The sequence below is a fragment of the Pteropus alecto genome, unplaced genomic scaffold, assembly GCF_000325575.1.
Source record: "Pteropus alecto unplaced genomic scaffold, ASM32557v1 scaffold95, whole genome shotgun sequence".
NCBI classification, from domain to species: domain Eukaryota; kingdom Metazoa; phylum Chordata; class Mammalia; order Chiroptera; family Pteropodidae; genus Pteropus; species Pteropus alecto.
Window position 1 is genome coordinate 706,234 of NW_006441071.1, and position 25,540 is coordinate 731,773.

The window sequence follows — 25,540 nt, forward strand, 5'->3', positions numbered from 1 at the left end:
TTTCTCCATAGAATCTAACCCGTTTGCTCAATCTCATTTTACTCCCAATATGACACTATTTTTAATTCTTGGATTTAACTTTCTAGATGTTAAACAAAGAACTCTTACTTTTTGTTCCACCAACTATGGACAGTTTCTCTTGATTCTCAACTTATAAGCTCAAGTTATCCTAGAGTTTCTTTCTCTTCTCTGTTCCTGTTTCCACCTTCCCTGTTTGTTATCCAAACATTTACACCTGCATTGTCACACTTGATAACATTGTGTTACATATTGCAAATTTTAAGTTTTCTATGTTTGTCTGTAGTAGCAGTACACAGCTCCTGCTACATGCCCAGCACATTACATATATTATATATATTATAGTTAAAATATTTATTCTCAGCTAAGATGTTTAGTGTTAATCATATTTTCTTTCTTGTACAGCCATTTATTTTGTGGCTTTAAAATTTGGGGTTTTTGTTGTTGTTGTTGTTTGTTTCTTGTCTGTGTATTTTTGTGCTAAATTTCCCAAATTACTTCTCTTTCTAAATACCTCCCATGGAGGCCCTGGTAGGATCCTTTATTTTCTTATACAGTAATGTCCCCTCCATCATCCTTTGGGGAGTGATCACTTATTTTATTTGAGCACTATAAATTTTTGTCATTTCAAATTATGTAGTGTGGCAGATTTTTGAAAACATTTAATTGTGAGATGAGATGTAGTATCTTACAGTTTTGTGATATTCTTAAAAATAATTGGAGATAATGTGTTCTGTTGTGATAGTATATGAAAGGTTGATTTTCTAATATCAACCTCTGAATACAACTATTTTAATGTCTGTTGAATTTAAAAGACTCAAAGTATAAGCCACTTGAAACATAGACGAGAGGAACCTCTGATTTCAAAATATTTGCCATCTATCGAAAAGTTGTACCCCCTCTACTGGAACTAAATAGAACTTCCTTTATATAGTTCTGCCTAGACTTTCAGGCATGTTAAATGTGTTCTTTAAAATTCACTGAGCCCTGCTTTCTACCCGTCCTTCTTTCATTTCCAGCTCAGGTTATGTTGGCAAGATTGGCAGCTGGTTTTGAAACCAACTGACCTTCTGAAAGTAGATGTCTAGTGGTTGACAGTGTGGGTATTAGAGCCAGACACCCTGTGTTTGAATCTCAGTTCTGCCACTAATTATACGTGCATCTTTGGTCACATTGTTTTCTGTGACTCAGTCTCCTCATTGTGAAATGTGGCTAATAATAGATACTTCGCAAGATTGTTGAATTAATAGTTATAAAATTCTGACATCAGAGTCTGGACTAGAAAGCATTCACTAAGCTGTTACCACTGCCACCACCACCCCATCACCATTGTTATCACCTCTACCATTCCACAGCACAGTAGTCCTCTTCTTTCTTCACCTTTTCCCACTCCAGCCTTTCTACCACATTGCTATCAGGTGAGCTTCCTAAAATGAGTAGTTCATGTTAACTTCCTCAAGTGGGCCTCTTTTGCTTTCCAAATGTAATTGTTCTTTGTACTTGTTATGAAGGCCAATTTGTCTTAATAAAGAATTGGCGGAACTCCTAGTCAGGTATGGCTGAGGGGAATCTGTTATTCTTTTTTTAATGAATGAATTAATTATTTTTATGGTGACATTGGTTGATGAAATCCAATGTTTCAGCTGTACACTTTAACAGTAAGGCACATATATACTTACACTGTGTGTTCACCTCCTATAGTTAGATTTCTGTCACCAAGTATTCGATCCCCTTTACCCTGTCTACCTCCCCGTTCCCCTACCCTTTACCCTCTGGTAACCACTAGTCTATTGTCCATGTCCACGAGTCTCTGTCTTGTTCACTTATTGCTTTTAGGTTTATATCCCACATATAAGTGATATCATGTGATTTTCAACTTTTTCTGTCTGGCTTATTTTGCTTAGCATGATTATCTTGAGGTCTATCCATGTTGTCACAAATGGCAGTATTTCATCTCTTCTTATGGCTGAGTCACATTCCATTGTATATATTTACCAAAGCTTCTTTAGCAAATCCTCTCTTGCCTCAATTACCATTGATAGGCCCACAACTTTTATGTTGTTGCTTCTGTGAATAATGCTGCTATGAACATCGGTGTGCAAATATCTTTTCAGATATGGGTTTTCAAGTTTTGGGGAGAAATACCCAGTAGAGGGATTGCTGGATCATATGATAGATCACTTCTTAGTTTTTTGAGGAACCTCCATACTGTTTTCCATAGTGGGGAATCTGTTATTCTTGTCTATATTCTTTCCTTAAATGACCAACATCATCTTTTGATCTTCTTTCATATTACTTATTAGTTCATGCCTGATAGGATGATTGGTGCATCTTTTGTCATTGTGCAAAATAAATTTATCTCTATTTCTGTAGGTGTAGTTATATTTGCATTGGCTCTCTTCTGTATAGATCCAGGTAAATTGAGGAATTTGAGGATATGATTCCTCAGTTCCCTAAATCTGTATGCTGCCCCTCCCTGATCAGGTTTAGAAATGATCTGTGAGGGTGTATTTGTAGAGTTCCCTCTTATTTCCTGGTTGTGTCACCTTCAAAAATGGTAAAACATTATTAAAAAATCGAAACTCATAAAAACATTGTGTCCTATAATAGCAAGACTTTTCTTTTTCTTTTTTGCGTGTGTATAGATATTTCATGTTTTTTATTTTATTTTTATGCACAGGTCATTTAGATTGCTATTTTCAAGTGTCATTTCTCTTCCACTTGTATAATGTTCTTTTAATCCTTTACCCATTGACTGACAAATGTTTAGTTTTGGGTCTTGTTGCCTCTAGTTAACCTTGGTGTTGAAATAAATTTGGTCCATTTTTTTTATTAGTCCTACCAATTGTTGAAATGATTTCTGCTTCACAATCTTAGTGTCTTATAATATTAATTTCAAATAAAACATTTCTAAAGTCAAATGATGCTAAAAAGCCCATAAAAATCATCAGCAGTCTACTTTACCCTCCCCCCGCAAAACACACACACACACACACACACACACACACACACAATTTAAACTGTTTGGCTTTTCTTTTGATATTTACCTACCTATTTTGAAATTTTTATGAATTTCTATCCCTTTATTAATTTTATTCCTTTTAGGGTCGGTCATGATTTTAAATTTAAGAAATTTTAAATTAAAGAAATTTCAACTCTTTTAGTTGATTTTGAAAAGTAGACTGTAGATTTCCTTTAAATCAGAATTAACTTGATAAATTTTGCCTTAGATTTTGAACCCTCAATATACATTTAAGGCCCTTATTTTAAAGCATAAATGCTGGTGAAATTGGTTTCTGTTACTTTCTTCATTACATTTGGTATTATAATATTTGCATATTTATGGATCCTTTTCTTGTTTTTCAGAGCAAATGTTAAGTACATCTTTATGCTTGGTTTCTTTCCTTCCTAGCCCCTCCTCTTCCCCTTTTAGGAATAATGAATGCAATAAAGGCCATACATTTTTTTTGAGCATACATTTTGCTATGCTCCAAGATTTTTTTTTAAAAAATGAAATGCTCTTTTCATATCTTTCTTTTGACTGATTTCTTTTGTCTTTATTTTTATAATTTTGTTAGAGTAAAATAAGTCAGTATAATCTATTAACACATTTTAAAGAGAGTATTTTAAAGTTTATTACAATGCCCTTATGATTGATTTTTTTCAGTGTTCCATGTGCACCTAAAAAATTGTAAGCTTTATTCAAGAGATAGAAAGTTCTATATATAATTATTAAATCAAGTTTGTGGACTGTTTTAGTCAATTTCATCATGTCTGTGCTCATTTCATTTTATTAGATCTATTTTTGACAAAGATATTTTTATTTCTGATTTCAATGAAATATTTTTCAAGTTTTTTTTTTTTTTACATATTTAATACCCTTTGCCTTATATAATTTAGCTTTTAAATTGTTTATGCTATTTTGTCCACTTAACTTTAAATTCCACTTAACTTTAAATGTTTCAAGTATATAGTTTAATACGCTTTCTTTTGGGGGCACTTAGCTGATATTTCTTGGCTTATCCTTGTTTTAAACTTTTCTCAATCATTTGACTTTAAGTGTTTCTTACAGTCTGTATATTACCTTAGTCTATTTAACTCAGTCTGACTATCTTTTGATAGGAGAATTCATCTTTTTTTTTTTTTAATTCTAATGACTGTTACTTGATTTTATTACTTTATACCTTATTCATTATTTATATTTGTGACTTTTCAGTTTTCTTAATTTTGCTTATATTCTGAAGTTGACTTTCATTTCCGAGTTTCTCCTTGTTTATGTGGCAGTCCTGTAGTTTTCCATTTCATTATTGTCTACCTTCCCTTTCAATTGCTCATAATCCAATTTCCCCCCCTACTTTAACATGAAAAATGATACCAACATTTTCCCTTACCTTGACACTCTAATCTTGTTCCCTAAATTTCTATGGACATAATTCACTTTTTTAGGTCCAGAGTTTTGTTAGACTTTTCTGTGTCTGGAATTCATATTGCGCACTTACATAACATATTCCATATAGTTTATTATCCATTAAGATTTAAGGTATATTGAGCATATTTAAGGTGTATTAAGGGTAAGGTATATTGCACTCCTGTTTCCTTTCCTCTCCATCTTCCCACACATAAAGGTCTCATTTCTGATTCAGTTATTGTTTGGGTGCTCTGAATCCTTAAATTTTGACAAATATTTTTTCACACTGAATATGTATATAGGATATTTGTGTTGTACTTTTTTTTCTACCAGCAGTCTAGATGTTACTATTCTTTCTTTTGATTTCAATGTTACCAATGAGAAGTTCAACGTTAAGTTGATTCTTTTTTGGTTTTAAATAATTACTTTTTATGGTGACTTTTACGATTTTCTTTTTATCTTTGAAGTTTAGGAATTTTAGCATGCTATTCTTGCTTGTGTGTCTTTTCTCTCATTAGTCATGCCTGGATCTTGGAAAGCCCTTGAGGTTGCAGGTCAGTCTTTAGTTCTTGGAAATTTTTTTCCATATTACTTTAATTATTGCATATCTTCTGTCTTTTCTTTTTCTTCCTTCTAGGGATTCTTGTGGAACTCTTTCTATGGTTGGTATGTTAGTTAGGTGGACTCAATCTGTTCTTCAAGTCTAGTCTCTTTTCCCATTTTGATTTTCATCTTTGTATTTTTACTGTATGCTTTGAGATTTCTGTCAATTGATCTTTCATTCCACCAATCTTCTTTAATGTATCTGAATTATTCAGCTTGAGAGTTTTACTTTTTAAATTTAATTTTTTTAATCTATAGAAATTATTTTTTATTCTTTACTTGACCCTCCTTAAGTAGTCCTCAATATTTCATGTGTCCTTCTGAAGATGTTAGGTATCCTCTCTCCTATTCTCTCCCACCCTTAGGTTTGTTATCTATATGTGCATTGGGGTTTAGGTTGAGCTGTTAAGGGAACTTAGATTGTTGTATCCTGTAAATGATGAAAGGTACAGGCATCTCAGCCTGCACTGTAGCAACAGGCATGTTGTGTATTCCATGGCCCGGAGGACTCTGTGCCTTGCTTCTGGTCTTGCATTCTCCAGCCTCAGGATTAGAGGCTAATCTCCCTTCTACTGATTGCCTCCTCAGCGCCTTTGGGGCCAGGGAGGCTGGCCACACTAGTGCAGTTATCTATATGCAGAATTCCTCTGGGTCTTGCTTGGAGCCCAGGGTAGAGCAAAACTGCACCAGTTCTCTCTGAAGATGCCCAGAATTTCATGGCCACATTTTGCAGGCCCCACTCACTCCCTGCTGGCCTCTAGACCTGACTGTTTCAAGAGAGGTAAATGGGTTGAATTTGGGATTGAAATCAGGGGAGGTAAATCCAATCCAAGGTTCATTCCCCCCACCCCCCAAATCCTGAATTTTTATACTTTATTCATAGCCTCAGATGGTATTTCGTCCCTCTGTGCCATTTGTGATGTGTTTAATGAAATTACAGAATAGACTTCTATTTTGAAATCCAGTCTTTGACTGTCACGGTTTCCTGACTCCTTTATATAAATAGCCTCTTGTACTGTACTACAGTTTTTAGAAAATGTCCTTTTTAAATGTACCTTGGACGAATAAACATTTTTAGGAGAATTTATTGGTTTGGGATAAATAAAATTCTTTGAGGAGAGTTTATTTCTGCAAATGCAAATTTCATTGAACAAGTTGCGAATGAACTGAAAATTTTGCACAGTGCAGAAGCCAGTTAAAGTATGGCAGAAGCCAAAAATAAGAGAATTGATAGAGGAATAAACAGGAGCTGGAGAAAGAATCATCTTTGAATTATCAGTGGTCCTAGGAAGAAGATATGGTGATAACATGGAAATTGAAAGCCACATACAATTAGAAAACCTTATTCTGACCAATAGTTGCACCTTCTCTTTTCTTTTTTAAAAAATTATTTATTTAAATTAGTTTCAAGTATATAGTACATTGGTTAGACATCTATATAGTTCATAAAATGATCCCCCTAATTGCTCCCTCCCGTCCCTGGCCCTCCACATAGCCATCATATTAATGCTAACTGCATCCCCTATGCCATGCTCCCCATCCCCATGACCAACTATCAACTACTAATTTGCACTTCTTTAACCCTTCACCCCATTCTCCCAGCTCCCCAACCCCCTTCCTCTTTTCTTAAGCCATCTACTGGGGTTGCTGACAAGTAGTACTAAAAGAGATTATACATTAAAGAGACCCATTCTGTTCCAGAAAATTAAACCAAGGAAGCATTCAGTAGTATCCGAGTGGATTAAAAAAAAAAAAAAAATACTGTACTCTATGTTTACAGGTTGCATTAGTGCAAATATATGTATATTTATGTTTAAACAGTCATTTGCCTTAAATATTTGAGATTTGAATTATGTACACATGCTCTCCCTAATATTAATACTCAGTTTGTCTTAATCAGCCCCAGGCAAAGAGAATTTGAATTATACAGCATGTGTAAACTTCACATTGAATGGTAATTAGTCTGTGCTGCTTAGTGTCACTTAATGTTGAGATTGATAGTTCAGTAAAAATTTTAAAAAGCCAGTGACTTGATCGCCAATATATGAGGTATAGGTGAGCTGAGATTCAGTGAAAGGTTTAATTCTGTGTCAGTAACCATTTAATTCCAGATTTTGTGTATAAGCCTTTGTTTTGCATTTATTATATGTATGAAAATGGAGTCAGGTGACATACATTTGCACTTTGCCATTGATCACAGGCCCAGGGCAAAGAAAATGTAGCCCTATATAATAGAAACTATTTTCTCATCTTTTTGTTATTTTCTAAATTTTTATTTGTCTGGGTGTTGTTATTGAATATGTTTCTCTTAGCTCAGAGTTATCTTAGCCTAAGGAAAGGTTTTTGGTAAAGTGGAAGGAACAAGAATAGTTGAGTTACTTTCTTGTATCAAGATTTGTTGGGTGGGTGAAAAGGTGACAGTAGGCATTAAAATCCTAGACCAACATGGGGAGTAAAAAGTTGTAAAATTTCTGGAGTTTTGTACTTAACATCATATGTATATAATTAAGATGAGAACTTGAACTTTCTGTGACATGAGAATCTGCGTCATGTACCACTATGTACTTTGTATTAAGAATTCCAGTTTGTCTTACAAAAAGGATTTTAAAAATAAATCATGGAAGAATCCCTATAGAAGTTTTTATTTTTGTTGGTGCTGAAATGTTACTGTTTTTTAATGCTTAGCATTAGAATATATGTTGATAGGTTAAAATTTATATATATATATATTTAAAAGCTACATTTATAAAAATATGTGTAATACTCCATGAAGATTGAATATTAAACAGCAATGCTTGGGTCTTCAAGAGCCATAAAAGAATACTGATTGCAGATTGCCAGAATTCAGTGAGTAAACAAACCAGTTAACAACAACAACAACAATAAATTCAAGGATATTATCTTTCAAAATGTTCTTCCTTAATTTAATTTGTCCATTATACTTTATTTTAGTTATTCATAGTATTGCTTACTATGCCAGGAAATGTCTCATAATAGAATATATAAAATAACGTAGTTTCAGTAATACGAATACTGTCTTTAGCATTCTGCTTTTAAATCTCAGATTAAGATGTTTTGTAAGGAATTATCTAGTTTGATGCATAAAAACATGTCTTTGCTTAGTAATTGTATCCATTTTAGAATTTTGAAACCAAATGCTCACTTGGGAAAAATAAATGGAATAATTGTTGTATGTCATTTTGTTGTCATTGAGTAAGATAAAAAAAAATTGTATGAAGAAAAAACACATATTCCTACTAACATAGAACAATAATTTTTTCCATTTTGGATATTTGTAATGCTTACCAATACACTTGCTTCCTCTGTGCTGCCCCCGCCACACACACACCTAGAAGACCCAATAAGTAGATTGTTCATGTTACTGAAAAGCGTAGCCCCTGCCTACTATCTTTTTTCTGTCAGGTATTTAAAGAATAGAGGATTGGTTTAGATATCATTGATCTTAAGTGGGTGAGTTAGAGTGAAACATAATGAGCAAACCTGAAGCTGTAAATTCTGGTTGAAAATGTGGACATTTATTTGCCTTTGGTTTCATTAGGAGGTAGAAGTGAGATAGAGCTCTTCTCTTAGTATTGGTATGGATTTTCACAGGTCCAGGGTTTACTGCTATTTCTTATTCTTACTATTAATGGTAGAGGTTCACAAACATGACCAAGTGTGGACTTAGATTTTGTTCCTAAATAGAAAGGTTATATATTCTGAGATATTTATATGAGTGAAAAAATTGATAACACTTAATAAAATAAACGACAATTAACTCTTTCCTCATGATTACACAACAGGAATTGCTAAAGATTTTTCAGTCCATTTGATGACCATTAGATGAACTCTTTGTTTTGTTAGATTTCTTTCTTTTCTTTCTTCGCTAGTAGATGGGAGATATATTTCTTAAGTGATGAAGTTTCGAGGGAAAAAAATTACTTTTGTATCTGAAATTGAGAATAATTTTATTTCTTTTTTGGGTCTTTTGATTCTTAATGTTAAAAAGCCATTTAAAATTGAATGTTGTCTGACCTCACTATGTGACCCTGGGCTATCTTTCTACCTCTTTCTCAATGCTGGATGCTGCTCCTCAAATGTAATCTGTGCTTTGATCCCTCATTGTTTTTGTTCATTCTAGCCCTGGTTTCTAAGGACCTTTTCATTCTTCTCATTCTAGTAATTACCTGCTTATCCTTGAGGACCTAATTCAGGTGTTAATTGTCTATAAATTTCTGAATTATTCTTTCCTCCATGCCCCAATAGAATTACTTACTCCTCCTTTTTGTTGTAGTAGTACTATATAGGAGGTTCTTACAGCAACTATGAATCACAGATATGTTATAGTTATTAAGAGCGAGGTCATGTATTATCCATCTTTGTATCTCCTAGAACCTAGCATTTAGTGAACATTTGTTGAATTGAAATGTTTAGAACATCACGCTTCTCATGACTGAGAAAACAGCTTGCCTTGTTAAATTTCTTCATCCATAGTAGCCCTCCGTCACTATGTTTCTCTCATACCCTGTTTCCACCTGTGGTTGTTGGTGTCTATTAAAATTAATTTGAGAGCAGTCCAAGGGAGGTCATTTTGTGTAGATCGAATGCAAGGAGACTGGCTTTTGACTCTTCATTGCTATTTCGTTTTGTTTTATTTTCTTCTCCTCTTTTGCAGGACCCAAATAGGAGTGTTCATACCAGCAGCAGCAGCAGCAGCAGCAGCTGCAGCAGCAGCAGCAGCAGTAGCAGCAGTAGCAGCAGCAGCAGCAGCAGTAGCAGCAGCAGCAGCAGCAGCAGCAGCAGTAGCAGCAGTAGCAGCAGCAGCAGCAGCAGTAGCAGCAGTAGCAGCAGCAGCAGCAGCAGTAGCAGCAGTAGCAGCAGCAGCAGCAGCAGTAGCAGCAGTAGCAGCAGCAGCAGCAGCAGTAGCAGCAGTAGCAGCAGCAGCAGCAGCAGTAGCAGCAGTAGCAGCAGCAGCAGCAGCAGTAGCAGCAGTAGCAGCAGCAGCAGCAGCAGTAGCAGCAGTAGCAGCAGCAGCAGCAGCAGTAGCAGCAGTAGCAGCAGCAGCAGCAGCAGTAGCAGCAGTAGCAGCAGCAGCAGCAGCAGTAGCAGCAGTAGCAGCAGCAGCAGCAGCAGTAGCAGCAGTAGCAGCAGCAGCAGCAGCAGTAGCAGCAGTAGCAGCAGCAGCAGCAGCAGTAGCAGCAGTAGCAGCAGCAGCAGCAGCAGTAGCAGCAGTAGCAGCAGCAGCAGCAGCAGTAGCAGCAGTAGCAGCAGCAGCAGCAGCAGTAGCAGCAGTAGCAGCAGCAGCAGCAGCAGTAGCAGCAGTAGCAGCAGCAGCAGCAGCAGTAGCAGCAGTAGCAGCAGCAGCAGCAGCAGTAGCAGCAGTAGCAGCAGCAGCAGCAGCAGTAGCAGCAGTAGCAGCAGCAGCAGCAGCAGTAGCAGCAGTAGCAGCAGCAGCAGCAGCAGTAGCAGCAGTAGCAGCAGCAGCAGCAGCAGTAGCAGCAGTAGCAGCAGCAGCAGCAGCAGTAGCAGCAGTAGCAGCAGCAGCAGCAGCAGTAGCAGCAGTAGCAGCAGCAGCAGCAGCAGTACCAGTTTTTCAAAGCCTCACAAATTAATGAAGGAGCACAAGGAAAAACCTTCTAAAGACTCCAGAGAACATAAAAGTGCCTTCAAAGAACCTTCCAGGGATCACAACAAATCTTCCAAAGAATCCTCTAAGAAACCCAAAGAAAATAAACCACTGAAAGAAGAAAAAATAGTTCCTAAGATGGCCTTCAAGGAACCGAAACCCATGTCAAAAGAGCCAAAACCAGACAGTAACTTACTCACTATCACCAGTGGACAGCAAGATAAGAAGGCTCCTAGTAAAAGGCCCCCCATTTCAGATTCTGAAGAACTCTCAGCCAAAAAAAGGAAAAAGAGTAGCTCAGAGGCTTTATTTAAAAGTTTTTCTAGTGCGCCACCACTGATACTCACTTGTTCCGCTGACAAAAAACAGATAAAAGATAAATCTCATGTCAAGATGGGAAAGGTCAAAATTGAGAGTGAGGCATCAGAGAAGAAGAAATCAACTTTACCACCATTTGATGATATTGTGGATCCCAACGATTCCGACGTGGAGGAGAATATGTCCTCTAAATCTGATGTGAGTAGTCTCACTGATTTCCCTCCTTCCCCCTCTTAGTTTTCAGATGTTATTTCAAGGAGCTTTGGGATAAAGAATGAGAGAAAAAAATGATGGTCGAACCATAAAATGGTAGCATGGAAGTGCCTAGAAATGAATTTTCTTAACTAATGGAAAGAAGGAAATGAAATCATTAAGAAATCTGCAGATTTTTAGGCTGCGATTTAAGTTGTTAAAGGAAAGATATATTCCATAGTATAATAATGAGTCATATGAATTACAGCAGAAAAATTTAGATGTTGTTCATTAGCGTTTGGTTACTGTGCTTTTCAGTGATTGCTGACCTAGGAAAGTGAGAAGAATGCAGTAAAACTTGAATACAAAGGAAAATAAATTTAAAAGAGAAACTTAGAAAATATTAGGGTGCTATAATGTTGATCTTTTTGATCAGTGGAATGAAGTAATTTGTTTACATAGATGAGAAGTATTTTAAAAACAGTTTTGTCGAGGCAAAATTAACAATATACGACACATATAATTTGATAATTTTAACAAAAATATGTGCCTGCGAAATCAAGTGACAGTATTTTGAAAATGAAATATTTAATTTTTTTCATTGTATAGCCACTGATTTGAAAGCGGTGGGGTATGTGATCTTCATTACAAGTTTCTGATGAATGGGATTATCTTCTGTGAGTGCTTAAAAGACTGTCTAATATCCCCCTAAAATGTTACCTGAGGTTGAAATTTAAACTTATAGTCACAGATATCTCAGAGTTGGAAGGGATTTTCAGTTTATCTATTCTAACCCACCAGTGTAAGAAATCTTAGACTTTAGTGACAGAGCTGTTAGTAATGCAAGGGGTATTCAATTCTATTTGACAATGAACATTATTCAATTCTGGAGAATGACCTTTATTTACCAAGAAGTTATCTCCTCCTCACTTTTCTTTTTTCTCTAACTTTGGCCTTTACCATTACTTATCAGTCATGATCAGTCCCAATACATCTCCTTACCTTGGCTTGTCAATATATTTCTAGGCAATAGTCGAAAAAGACATCTAACGAAAAAATCGCTAACAGTTTTAGAATATGACTTCTCTTTCTGTCCCAGGGGGTCACTTCACAAATGTTTCTGGTTCGAATGCTGGAAAGGAGAAGAGGACCTTAGTAGCAGATTGTTTCTCCTGCATTTGTACCGCTCTGGGTAGAAAGCCACCTAGAGTTAGGACATGGCACCAATACCAATCCCCAGCCATCCAGAGACCACCCCCTAGCCTTCTACTCTCTATAGCTAACCTAGAAATTTCAATAGCAGACCATATTAGGAGCATAGTAACATATAAATTACTGGAGATTGGGAAATTTATTCCAGAGTTTGGTAAAGGCTTTATAGTAATAGTTTGTGAAATGGAGATGAGAGTTAATGGATTTGTTCCAATATGTCTTAAATGGGGCCATAAGACTTCACTACTCCAGTGATCTAAAGCAGTTGTCTCTGACTTTTTTTTGTTGTTGTTCCAATATCTCAAACTTTTATTTCTCCTTGCTGGCTTTTTTACCTCTCCCCTTAATTCAAAACTTGCTCTTAATGCAGATGTTATGGAACTTTTTGGTATGTTTGACTTTTATTTCAAGTCATCCTGAAATGTTCACTGATGTGGTTGGGTGTGATTAGGCTATCAAGATCATCAAGTTTAGCAATTTTTTCTTCCCATATTCTGACATGTCACAGTTCTTCTAGAACAGAGGTTTTCAAGTTATGGGTTGTGATTCACTGGTGAGCCATGAAATCAATTTAGCATGTCGTCACCAGTATTAATAAAAAAAAAAATCAGAATACATTTTAATTAGTATGGGTAAATAATAGTTTATGGAAATTTTATTTCTGAGGGTATATGTGTATTTCTTATAGTACACATTCTTTCCTGAATGTTCACTGATTTGTGAGAAGACGAAATGGCATTCATAACGTAATATTGAATGCTCTTTCTACATGGAAGTATTACAAATGATCTTTCTCTTTAGATAATTTTGTATATTCTTGTTTTGTTTGCCTCTTGCTCTCTCCCTTTTATATATGATTTATAAGATATGGCTTTTCATAAAGGTTATGTTTAACTTGGTATTTATTCAAAGCAATATTTTGAAAAATCTTCTGAAATGAAGAGTTAGAATTGTAATTCCTTACAGTAGGAAGCAAATTTTCAAAGCAATTCATGACCTATCCAGTGATCGTAACAGGAGTTTTGTACTATGCTTTGTATATTATTACAGAGAAAGCCTCTGAAGACTTTTGGTTATTATTTGGGTATAAAACCCAACAACTGTACTTTCTTTATCAGTTTTCTGGAAGTAGTAGTGTTTTGATTGTTGCCACTATTAGTTTAATTCTCTAAATGTATATGTTGGAACAAAAGGGAATTGACAAAAGTGGTTCCAAGTAAGCCAACGGCCAAAAGACCTTTCTGTGAGCAAAGGAGGATTAAAGAGGGCTGAAATTCCCTGTATCTACCAGTAAAGATAGCCTTTGTTTGGCCTTTCTACTACCTGGTATCCCTCCTGTGGACAAGACAGAAAGAAAGGAGGCAATTGTAATGGAGAGCCTTTAGTAGCCCTAAGCCTCCCTTGGCCAGTAACTGATTTTGTGGTAGCTTGTGACAGACCCAGTTTCAGGGGGCACCATTCATATTGTCCTGGTGGTACGCATGCAGATTATTTATCTGCATCTGAGTAAGTGTGATCAGATGACCTGATCTCTAACGTTCTTCCCAGCTTCATTATTTGAATATGAGCTCGAGTGATGTTCATTTGTAGGGGGTGGAGTGGCAGGTAATTTTAGACACAGCGGGGCAGAGATCATGGACTTTGGAAACAAAAGAAAGACAAAAAATAATTGGAAGAATGTGAAGAATTAGGAAGGGCTGGAGCAAAAAGATTATTTATCTGGTATATTTGTAAAGAAAATGTCTTGCTTTGGTACAAGTTAGTTACAATTAAAAGGAAGAACTTTTTAAAAAGCTTTTTAAATAAGTTTGATTCAGGTTTTTATATAAAATTGAAAATCAGTGCTATTGAGATGGATTAGGAAGATTATTCATGTGGTTCCTTTTGGTTAAGGTTTTTATATACTCTGAAAAGAAGAAGAGAGAAATAGTTTGTATGCCTGCATGTTTTTTGAGGGATCATTTATTTGTTGATAAGTGTTCAGGTAGGTAGGTAGGTAGTCAGTCAGTAATTAGTCTGCACTCTGGTGTCAGACAGTCTGGCTGTTTGGAATCCAACCTGTACCAATCTTGGGCAAACTATTTAATCTTATGTATTTCTTAGTTTCTTCTTTTGTGAAATGGAGATCATAGTATTTACTTTGTAGAATTATTGTGAAACTAGTCCATCTGAGTAAAGCACTTAGCACAGTAGTCTAAAAATGTTAGTTGGCCATTGTTATATGTGATTTGGCTTCTGGAAACCTTTATAACCTAAAGCATTGAAAGATTTTTTGATATTCAAAAATACGGCAGAATTCTAGTATTCTTTTTCAAGTGTGTGGCTTAAATATTTTAAAAGGGAAAAGACACTTGAAACATATGTCATTTTACTCTGAATTTTGTCTTGAGGTGTATGGCCTTGATATTGCATTAAGAATATTTTACCTTCAAGAATTAGGTAATTCCTATTAGAGTAAAGCTGTTCTTGGTTTAGGAATTTATCTTTTTGTGGCCATAATAGTCACTTGTGGAAAGTGACTATTCTTACTAGTGATAACATTAACTAGCAGCTAGGAAAGGATGAGAATTTGAGTGTATCAATATCAACTAAAAGTTTGTGATTGTGGTTTGTATCAACCTGTTTAAACTTTGACAATAAAAACGAACCCAAATTTCCTTCACCCCTCCTGTAATTCTCTAGTTTTTGTTTTTCATATAACCACTTCTCTATTGAGTTGCTCGTGTTTTGTGATATGGAGGTTCAGTATTCATAGCAGAGAAGGAGGGGAAAAAACAGTAAAAGAAAATTGAAATAACCATTTATGATCGGATTTCGTAATGATAGTAATTTCCTTATCATTACCATCACTCTTTTGACCTTGCTTTTTAAAAATTTAATTGTAATTTAAAAGTGCAGAAGTTACAAGTTTTGATTATCTTTCCTTGAAAATGGGCAGATTACATTTGGTAAAATGTTTCATACTTCAATCTGCAGTATGAGAAATGGGATTTTAATCATGCCTTTTGATAGTTTTGGTTTACTGAAGTGCCGTCTTGTATAAAATCTTCTTGAGAGACAAAGATGAAATCTCTTCAGATGGGAGCATTTTTCCCAAGGGTGCATAGTGGTTCAGATACAAGATAAAGACTTCAAACCACCTTAGCAGAAGTTTCTTTTGAAACGAAAAAAAGGAGAAGGAAAAAGAAACTTCCCTTCTTTTGTTGTGGCTCATTTCCTTCCGCCCCACCCTGTTCCTTGCCCTGCTTAAACTGTCTGGAGCTGGCAGTAAACGTCCTGCTGTTGAAGCATTGGCCTTAGGTTTTTATGTGATGGAAGGTTGTCACAGTCAGAGAAGAAGGTCTTTATTGTGTTTTCAAAGTGGCTTTTTAATGACTTGTAATTCCAGCACATGCAAGAGCCGTAAAGTCTGTAAGTATGGTGAGTGAGCAGCTGGAGAGGCCATTCATTAAAGGGCTGCCCTAGCTCTCCAGGGGAGCTCTCATTCTGGACTCTTGTTCTTTGTATTTTATAACTGGAGGTAAAAATACCTGAAGAGTTGCAATTCTTCCTCTGGTAGAGTCACCTCAGTGTGGGACATTAGTTAAAACAATTGGAAGCAAGTTACCTTTGTTGGGTGCATGGAGATATTTCACCTGACCTTGTTTTGTATTCTGTTTTTGTTCTCCGTGTTAGACGTCATCAGATGTAGGAGGGTACAGTCTAGTCAATCAACTGTTCATGTATTCAGCAACGTTTCTGGCTTATTTTTTAAAAAAATTTGAAGCAGTTAAAAGTGAGATTTTTTAAAACAGAGTTAGAGGCTCTTTCTCTTACTTGTTTGGGTACCATACTAAGGCCAAATGGTTTCTGAGGTTTTAAATTAAATCCTTAGAAGCCTTAGATAGCTGAGGGTCACGAATAGATAGGGGGCCCTGTCATTGCAGAGTTAGTTGTCATCAATATTTTCCAAAGCTCAGCATTTTTACTTACTTGTATTGACTTGTTTCTCTCTCTCAATAAATTCCATGAGCCTTCTTCAAGAGAGCTGCATTGTTTATTCAATACATTATTATTTCCTACTCTGGGGCCCATGATCTTATATAATTGTCCCATCTGTCATTTTTAGTCACAAAGTCAAAGATGTGACTCAACATGATCTTTGCATAACTAGCTTTACCATATCATAAGGATGTCTTACAGCTGTAGCTAAACTTTCCTTGAGTGCTTTCTATGTGCTAGGCACTGTTCTAAGCACTTGATTTATTTTAACTCATTTAACTCTCAAAACAGCTCTATGAAACAAGTAATATTATTATCCCCATTTTATAGATGGGGAAACTGAGGCTTAAAGGTTAAGAAAATTGCCCAAGATTGCCATGTTTAACAGTGGTGGAGCCAGTATTTAATCTCACTTGGTAGGGAGTGCCCTCAAGAGGAGTTTGGGGGTGAAGCAAATCTTATTTTACCATGAATTCATGTTACAATTGCAGAAATTTGCTTCATGAAATTGGCATTACTGCTGAGAAAGCCTTCAATATCATACACTTGTTCCATTTATGAATCATATGTCTTTGACCTGCCTATTGGTTTGAGCTTTACCTTCAAGAGGTAATAGTGTTCTCATAGGTGGATTTGCCATCCACAGCCAGAACTGAGGGAAGAGCTATGAAACATTTAGGAACCTCTAATGTCTTACACAATATTGCTTAAAATAAAACAGACTTTTGTGAATCTGGATCTCCCATTATTATAATACGCCATGAGCACCGTTTCCCTGCTCCCAGAATTTTCTTACTTGCATAGGAATTTATGTTTAACAGAGCTGAGCTGCAATATCGAGCTTTCCCAGAAGGTGCCACCAAATAACAAATGGTGTCTTCCAGTTTGAAGATTCCTTCTTTTTGAATCTTCCAGTTACATTTTGAAGTTTCATTTTATAATGTCTCTTAAGTTATTCAAATTGTAGGCTGTCCTTTCTTTGAATTAGGAGACAAGATAAAGCAGTGATATAGGTAGAGAGTGGTTTTCTTTTGGTGTCTATGTAATTATTTAACCAAGTTTGAGAAATTGTTCTCAGTGGGTAACAATTTATGACTGTAAACTTTCAAGGCAGTGTCAAGGTCCACAAAGAAAAATTACCCCTAAGAGGCTTCTTTGGGTCACTAAAGGTGAACGCACAGTGAGATGTTCTCAGATAAAGTCAAAGATCCTTCTATTAGTCAGGAGAAAATGAAAAAGCATTTACTAAAGTATTTGGAGACAACAGACTTTTGCCTTTGAATGCAAAAGACATAAAGGATGGGGCTGTGAGGGAATTGGGACAGGAAGAAATATTCGGAGTTAGTGACACAGAGAAAAGGACATTTTCTTGCCTTCCTCAGTCATGGGAAAAAACTGTGTGTGTGTGTGTGTGTGTGTGTGTGTATGTGCACATATATGTATATGGGGGAGGCTTACATAATTGAATGCTGTCTTTTAGGTGTGTTATAGTAGATAAAATGGTTGTGAAACAATGCTTTAGAAACACAAGTCAGTAAATGCAATTATACATCACAGAATACATACAATATACAATATATGAGATAATAAAGAGTTGCCTAATTTTTATCAGATATTGTTTACTTTTTGTTTTCTATAATCAGCATACACACATATACATATACATACATATACATACATACAGACCTCAGATGTTACTTTAAGTAGAGAGAGAGAGAAAGAGAAGGTAATTACTAGAGTGTACTGGTTTGAGACCTCACTGTTTAGAATCATAGTACTGTTTTTCTAAAAAGAAATTGTTAACCCTTGCTTTATATTGTGGTCCTTCTGTTTTCTTTTTTTTATATGATAAACCATCATGATAAACCATAATTGTTACTTTGCATAACTAAAAGATTTCCTTCTAAACATGTTTGTTTTTAATATTCTTTGATTACCTTAATGATGTTCATAACATTTGAAAATATGTGATAGGTACTACTAAATATAAACACTATATTAGGTGGTATGGATGGTACAAAATTAGGCTCAGCTTTGAAAAAAGGAAGGCATGAATTAGCGTAACTGAAGGCTGGGGTAAGTAGGAGAAGGGATTCTCTCTCTCTCTCTCTTTTTTTTTTTTTTTAACACCTACAACATCTGGTATTCCTAGGTAGTCTCCCTTCCAAGTACTAACCAGGCCCAACCCTGCTTAGCTTCTGAGATCAGATGGGATCAGGTGTGTTCAGGGTGGCATGGCCGTAGACATGGAATTCTTGATCTGAGGAAACAGCTTGAAAGAAAAAAAAAAGAATTGTTGCTAGTGTAGTACTCAAGTCTATGTTGTCCTTGCTGAAAAGGAAGAGAGATCTTATAAATGAAACCCTGCAGTTCATTTATCAAACAGGTTTGTAGAGAATGAAGGAAGTCTTATTGAACTCTATGCTACGATTGTGCTGGACAGTTTCACTCTATATCCTTTTATTTAATCCATGCAATGTGTGAGATAGCTTTTGTTCTCATCTTACAGTTGTAGGAGTGGCAGAACCAGAATTTGAACTCATGTTTAATGCCAAAGCCCATGCTTCTTATACTGTACCACTGATTAAACCTCCTTGAGAGGGAAATCACATCAAATTAAAATCGCTGTAGTATTGATTAAACCTTTTCAAGAATAATCTAATTAGGAGCATTAACTTTCTCACCATCTGGCTTCCTCTGGTAAGGGTACAACAGTTCAGTGAAAGGGGAGAATAAGATATAAGATGTAGCCCTGATACTTGGATGCTTGGCTATGAATTACGAGTGCAATGAGACCCAGCCATTATTTTCAAAATGCTGATCAACCCATGCTTCATTTACCTCAGTATCTTTTTCTAAGAAGCAGAATTGCAGAATGTATTGAAAGGCTGAGGTAACTTAGAGTCTATCCAAGGGCACTTGTTCACCAAAGTACTAGGATGTTTCATATACCTCATACTAGAGGCAAGGACATGGCCAATAATACTGTAAGAACTTCCATCTTCTGTAGTGCATTATCCTTCATACCAAACATCCAGCTATTCATGAAGGATATGAAGGAAGGAAGTGTTAGGTAGCTAGTCAGACATGAGTGACAGGAGTACAAAGGAATAGAGGCCCATCCTAGAAACCACCCAAAGAACACCCTGTTGGTAGTTAGAGAATCTCTCCTGCATCCCCAGAGACAAAGGACAGAAGGGTCATAATCTTAGCTGGTCTAATACAGCCACAGATGCCTGTGCAGAAAGTACTACCCTAATTTGCCCACAATCTAAGCCTCATTATTCTGTCATTATACTACTATGTTTATGCCTGGAAGTTCATGAATCTAATTATAACAGACTATGTTCTGGGTAAGTGCATGCACCCTAGGCAAAGTGTTACATAGCAGCCAACTGTCAATCAAAATGATCTCACGTGCCAATCACCTAAGAATGCTTTTGGAACCACCTATGATGGCCCAAATATAATTCAGAGATTCCCACTTCTGGGTGGATGTTACAGTTCTCTTCGCTAAAACCATGTTCCTCCTTGGAGTGTGCTTTGTCTTTCTAAAATATACTTTTAACAAATCTTCTCTAAATCTCACTGACCTGTAATTCTTCACTGCATCAATGAGGAAGGACCAAGGAAAAATGCTAATTACATTTCTGCACTATTGTCTGCCCCCTGCAGTTGGGGCAACACCAAAAGTTCAAATTTCCCTTAACTGTAACAGAAGGTAGGGCTCCCTTGTCCTGGAACATAGCCATACCTGACAAATAAATTATCTTCTTGAGACTAGTAGGGGTGGTCCTGGAGGCATGGTCCAAGACCATATACTTGGAATCAAAAGACTAGGCAGGTTCACCTTACTAATGAACTGTAAAATGTGAATTTTCATGATAATTGTGAGATTATAGATGTGAAATGCCACTCAGGTATTAGTTCAAGCAACAATATTAATTATGTCATAGACAAAGACTTACCTTTTTGTTTGGTAATTTATGAATTGTATTTTGAGAAGATCTGATGTTTGTAGGTGTTCTTGTAAAGATAAGAGACAAAGCTGCTGTCTAGGAATTGAGTGAATTATAATCCATGGCCACAGTATATATTTTTATTACTACATGTTTCTAAAATGTCATCTTCCATTTGGCCTAACCTTAGATTATATTGGGAATCAAAGCAGAGTCTTGCTGAAAGTCCACCCTAGTTTAAAATGTTTATATTTGATAAATTCTCCTAAAGATAACCTGATACATTTTCAATATTATAAAGTGCTCATTGTATTTTCAAGTTTCCTCCTCATCTTTGTTATTTTCCAGGATTGTTTTATTTAAAAGTGAACATAAAACTTGTTGCTGATCTTGTGATGGGTTATTTGAATGTGCTACCTTATCTGATAATCTTAGGCTAGAGTTCACTTCTTTTGCTGACTAAACCTGCCTTCATTGTCTAGCAACTTTCAGAGACTTGCAACAAGTCTCTTCCTCCCTTTTAAAGATATGCCATGTGTTGTCCTCCTTGTTTTGTGTAATAAAATCAATGAGTCTCATGGTTTACTCTCAAAAAACTAAAATTTGCAGGCAGGAGGTGCTTTGTCCTGAGCTTCCCACCTCCTTATCCTCATCATATTAATAATGCCTTGTTTGTCTCTTTATCTTTAGAAAACCTTGCAAGGCTTAATATGTACTCTTTTAAAGATTTAAGACCAAGTTTAGAAACCACAAACAAATGTCAATACAGCATTTACGTCACAATTGAGAAAATATTAGGATTTTTAAAGCAGAAAGAGTTCAGAAACTTCCTTTAACAACTTTGATTTTGCAGAGAACCTGAGGGCAAGTTTCATAACTTGTCCAAGATCTTGGAGCTCTTCTTCCCTCCAAAAGGCCCTAAGATGCAAATCCCTGATTGGCATGCCATTGTCATTTTCAGTTGGAACAGTTGACAGTCCTTCATGTGTCTCTCACTCCTTTCCCAAACTGTCCTCCAATTTAACATTTCAAAGTAGTTCCTAATGAATTGTTTATGTCTGTTATATGTAAGGCTGGTGTCACCTCTAAGCCCTGCATCTCAGTCTGTGCCTTTTTGTTGAATGAATGAACCTTACATTACATATCTTCACCAGAAAAGCCTCATGTCATATCTAAGTGAGGGTAGGGTGTAAGTCTCCGTGGTTATTACAGAAATTAATCAGAGAAAAATTCAATAGACTTTGTACCCTGGTCCTCCTTGACTGTATCTGGGAAATCGCCAACCAGGATAATCATGGCTTGATATATTTCAGGGAGAAAAATCACTAAGCAAAATAGAAAATAATACATTTAGGTATCTGGCAAATCAAAGTCTTAATATTGCTTACTAATAAAAACATTAGCTTTAAAAACCTCCAATATAAATGAAGGCTCTATTTGAACAAATTGATATTCTTAACAGATGAAACCTGAATCTATTCCCTCTTCCTCTCCAGTATCTTCGATGTCTGCCTCTGTGTCTGAGTTGTTCCCCTTAGTCTCTCTAAATATGTACTGAGGTGTCTTTCATACGAAACATCCAGCTGCTCACCCATACACCCGCCTCCAACTTTCCAGTTAGCCCTGATACTCTTCAGACTATAGTTTCTTCACTTCTTTTCCCTTCACTGAGAGACATCTCAAAAGCTCCCTTATTCCTCGACCTACTGTGGTCTGGCTTTTGCTCTTGGGAACTATTCTTAACACTACCCCTGGAAAAGGTCACTGGTGCCTTCCAGATTCTAATATTGAAACCATCTTTTAAACATTAGTTTTTACCTCATTGGCACCTTTAATTTGCTTTTCTGTTCTATTCCTTGGCTCTATTATACCTACCCTGATCTCTCTTACCACTCTCTGCCAGACTTCTCTGCCAACTGAGTTTCCTCCATCACTCTGAAGTAGGCCATTGCTCACCTCCTTCTTTTCTATTTTATAATCTTCCCTTGGCCAATCACCTGTTAATCTGTCCTCTGTGTCTTCTTTTCCCAGGCCTTCCTCTATATAACTATCTAAAACACAAATTCTGGAAGGAAATATACAAAGAATATAAGACTACTAGTTAAAATGGTGTTATGGTTCATTTTCAAAATATTATCTTTAATATAGCCATTTTTATAAAGCATTTCATTGTTTCAAAACCTCAGATGCTGATGGGCTAAACATAAAATTCTCTTTAGCATTACCTTTTTTGTTTTCATAATCTTTTGTTATGGAAAATTTCAAATATACACAAAATATGCAGAATGGTATAATAACCCTCCTCCCCCCATTTATCCATCACTCAATAATTATTAACTAATGGCCAATCTTGTTTCAACTGTAGCACCATCTATTTTTCCCCTGGTATAATTTTTAGTAAAATTTAAGATGTCATTATTTCATGCATAGGTATTTCAATATGTCTCTAAATGATAAGGGCTTTTAAAAAACAAACTAAAGTATCATTATCACAACTGAACAGATTAATAATTTTAATATTGAATTCCTGGACAAATTTCTAATAGAATCAAAATGTCATAAATTTTGTTTTTACAGTTTGAATGAGGATCTAATTAGGTCCATACCTTGTAATTTGTAAGAATGTCTTTTAAATTTCTTTTGATTTATAGTATAGGTTCTCCCTCATCTCTCTCTTTTTTTTTTTTTCACATAAAAGTACAAGGAAAAAAATCTAGTTTGTTTGTCTTATAGAATTTCTCAGTTTGGATTTTGCTGCTAGTGTCTTTGTGCTGTATTTTCTGTAAATTAGAACCACGGTCAGATGTAGGTTAGGCTTTTGGTTTTGGTTTGGGGCAAGACTACTTCATGGGTATGTTGTATTCTTTCATCAGGAGACCTGTAAGGTGAGGGAGGGAGGGTGCGTGTGTGTGTGTGTGTGGTTAGCACCCATCGATGCTCAGTACCTCTGTGCATGAATTTATTAGGGGTTGTGAATTGGCAGTATTTTTATTCCATCATTCTTTTTTCATTTATCAGCTAAAATTCACCTATAAAAAGAAATTCTTCCTCTTCTACCATTTGTGTAACAGGTAGTACAGTTTGTATAGGAAAATTTAACATGGCACATGATTCTCCTCCGCAATCCTCCTGTTTTTAACCAGTTTTCAGAAGAATGGGATTCATTCTCTAGCATCCTTCAACAATGGCTCATTTTTTTAAAGCATTGCTTAAGACTTCTTCAGTCTGACCTTTCCACTTTCACATTTCTTTGCTCTCTCTGTTCTTTAATGATTTTAAAATATTAGCAGTCTTCGGTTCCTTGACCATTCCATGCTATTTTATGCCCTAGTGAAATACTCTTGGTTCTATAAGACCTGGTTAATGTTCACCTTTATTCGAAGCTTTCTAAATAATCTGCCCCACATAAATGACCCCTGCCCTTCCTTATTGCTCCCTCCATTAACAGTGTATGTATACTTTGATTATAGTTGTTACTCTCTTATATTAAAGTGTTTTTCTCCTAATCAGTGGGATGTTTTTAGGGCAGATATAGTCTCTTAATTACATGATTTCTTGACTTTTTGCTCTGTGCCTGGCACAGATGTTGAGTTAAATGGTGCAAAGTTATATTTATATATATGAATTTATGTATTTATAGTTAAGACACCTCTTAACTAATTTATGTTTTTATATTTGAGACTCCTCAACTGAATGTTTTGGAAATGTGAGTTTTGGCCACTGACCTCTACGGAGGTAGATTAGACAGGAATGGGAGAACTCATCATATAAACAAGACAAGTCTTGGCCCTCTCAGAGGCACACAGTTAGGGTATAAGCCACCCTTATACAGATAAATTTATAGAACAAAATCCTGGGATAAATTGGAGGACAACATAAGCAAGTTGTATACATTGAGTTGCATTTTACCTGCCTTTGTAGCCCTTGCTTGTGTGTTAGACTGCATGAGCTAGCCAAGGAGCGTGGAGGTCTCAAAAACTCCCTCAAAATGACCCGAGATTTTTTTTTTTTTATTACCATGAGAAGTAATAAACCACAAAAATAACAAAGGAGAGGCAAGGACTACAAATTAATCTTTTATTGAGTGAGCAGAGGGATGTGAGAATCTAAAATCCCCAAAACATTTGCTTCTGTATTTTAAAAAAGCAAATAGTGTTCAGAGAAATTTCAATAACAGGATGTTGAAGTGAAAGAAATTTCTGCCTCCCTATTTCCTATAGGGACTGTGCAGAGGCGTGATAACATGAAAGTTATACGACCACCTTGTTTTTGCTGTCTTACAATCATGAAATATGATTATATTTCCCCTAATGTTTATATGTGCTCTTAAAATTATTGGAACTGGTAAAATACTACTTGTATACTGTATAAAAGGAACTATTTTTCCCCTTCTGTTTCCTCAGGTTGCATAATTATCATAACAGATTAGCTTTCAATTAATAACCTTAACTTGGTTGTTAAATATTTATTAAACTATCACATTTGAGTATCTGCAGCCATGCAATAAAATGTTTATTGTATATGTGGAAGAATGAGTGAAAAAATAGTTGCAAAAGATTTAAGTTTCTAACCACAAGGGGCAAGCAATATAAAAAAAGTTATACTGAACAATAACACTTACTGCTGAGAGAAACAAGATGTGGAGGATGCATTAAGTTTCCTTAAAGAATTATCATATTAGTCAGTTTTCAAATGTATATTTAAGTATACTCATTGGAGACTGCTAATATTTCTAAGGGTGATTTTAAAAGAGTCATGATTACACTATAAAACTAAAATTATAACCAAGTGTAATTTATCACTGTGGGAGGCTGAATCTATTAAGAGAAAAAAATGAACTGAAGATAGCAGCCATCATTTTGGCAAGGAAAATATTATCACAACTATCTTCTCCTATCTTAAGGAAAGACATTGCTCCAGCACAAGTATTTTAAAGCCTAATTAAAGTATCCTAAAACTAAATTGATAGGTTCCCTCCTGTCTTCAGTTCTGATGATCCCCTAAGTTAGAATTTGCATGCTGGTGGGTTCTGAATGCCTGCTCTTCTACCCAGCCCTTATGAGGTCCTGCCAGATCTGCAACCAAAAGAAGCTCAATTAACTAATTGGCTTGTGCCAATGACGATCTCGTTCACATCTTGCCTCTTGCAGTGTTATTTTCTAGGTGAGCTTCTAGGTTCAGTCAGCTCTGACAGCATCCACACCCCACCAGCATTTCCCTTCA

General features: G+C 35.9%; 1 protein-coding gene and 1 non-coding gene across 2 annotated transcripts in view; one reads left to right on the forward strand and one right to left on the reverse strand.

Moving 5' to 3' along the window:
* Nucleotides 1-25,540, forward strand: part of MLLT3 (MLLT3, super elongation complex subunit) — a 233,872-nt gene that overhangs the window by 159,176 nt on the left and 49,156 nt on the right. Inside the window, exons 5-6 of the mRNA XM_025051432.1 lie at nucleotides 9,705-9,727; nucleotides 10,487-11,171. Coding sequence (XP_024907200.1) covers nucleotides 9,705-9,727; nucleotides 10,487-11,171 — 708 coding nt within the window. The remainder of the gene's footprint in view (nucleotides 1-9,704; nucleotides 9,728-10,486; nucleotides 11,172-25,540) is intronic.
* On the reverse strand, nucleotides 18,486-18,604 carry LOC112485031. The gene has a single exon (XR_003048350.1). It is a non-coding gene; the product is annotated as a 5S ribosomal RNA (ribosomal RNA).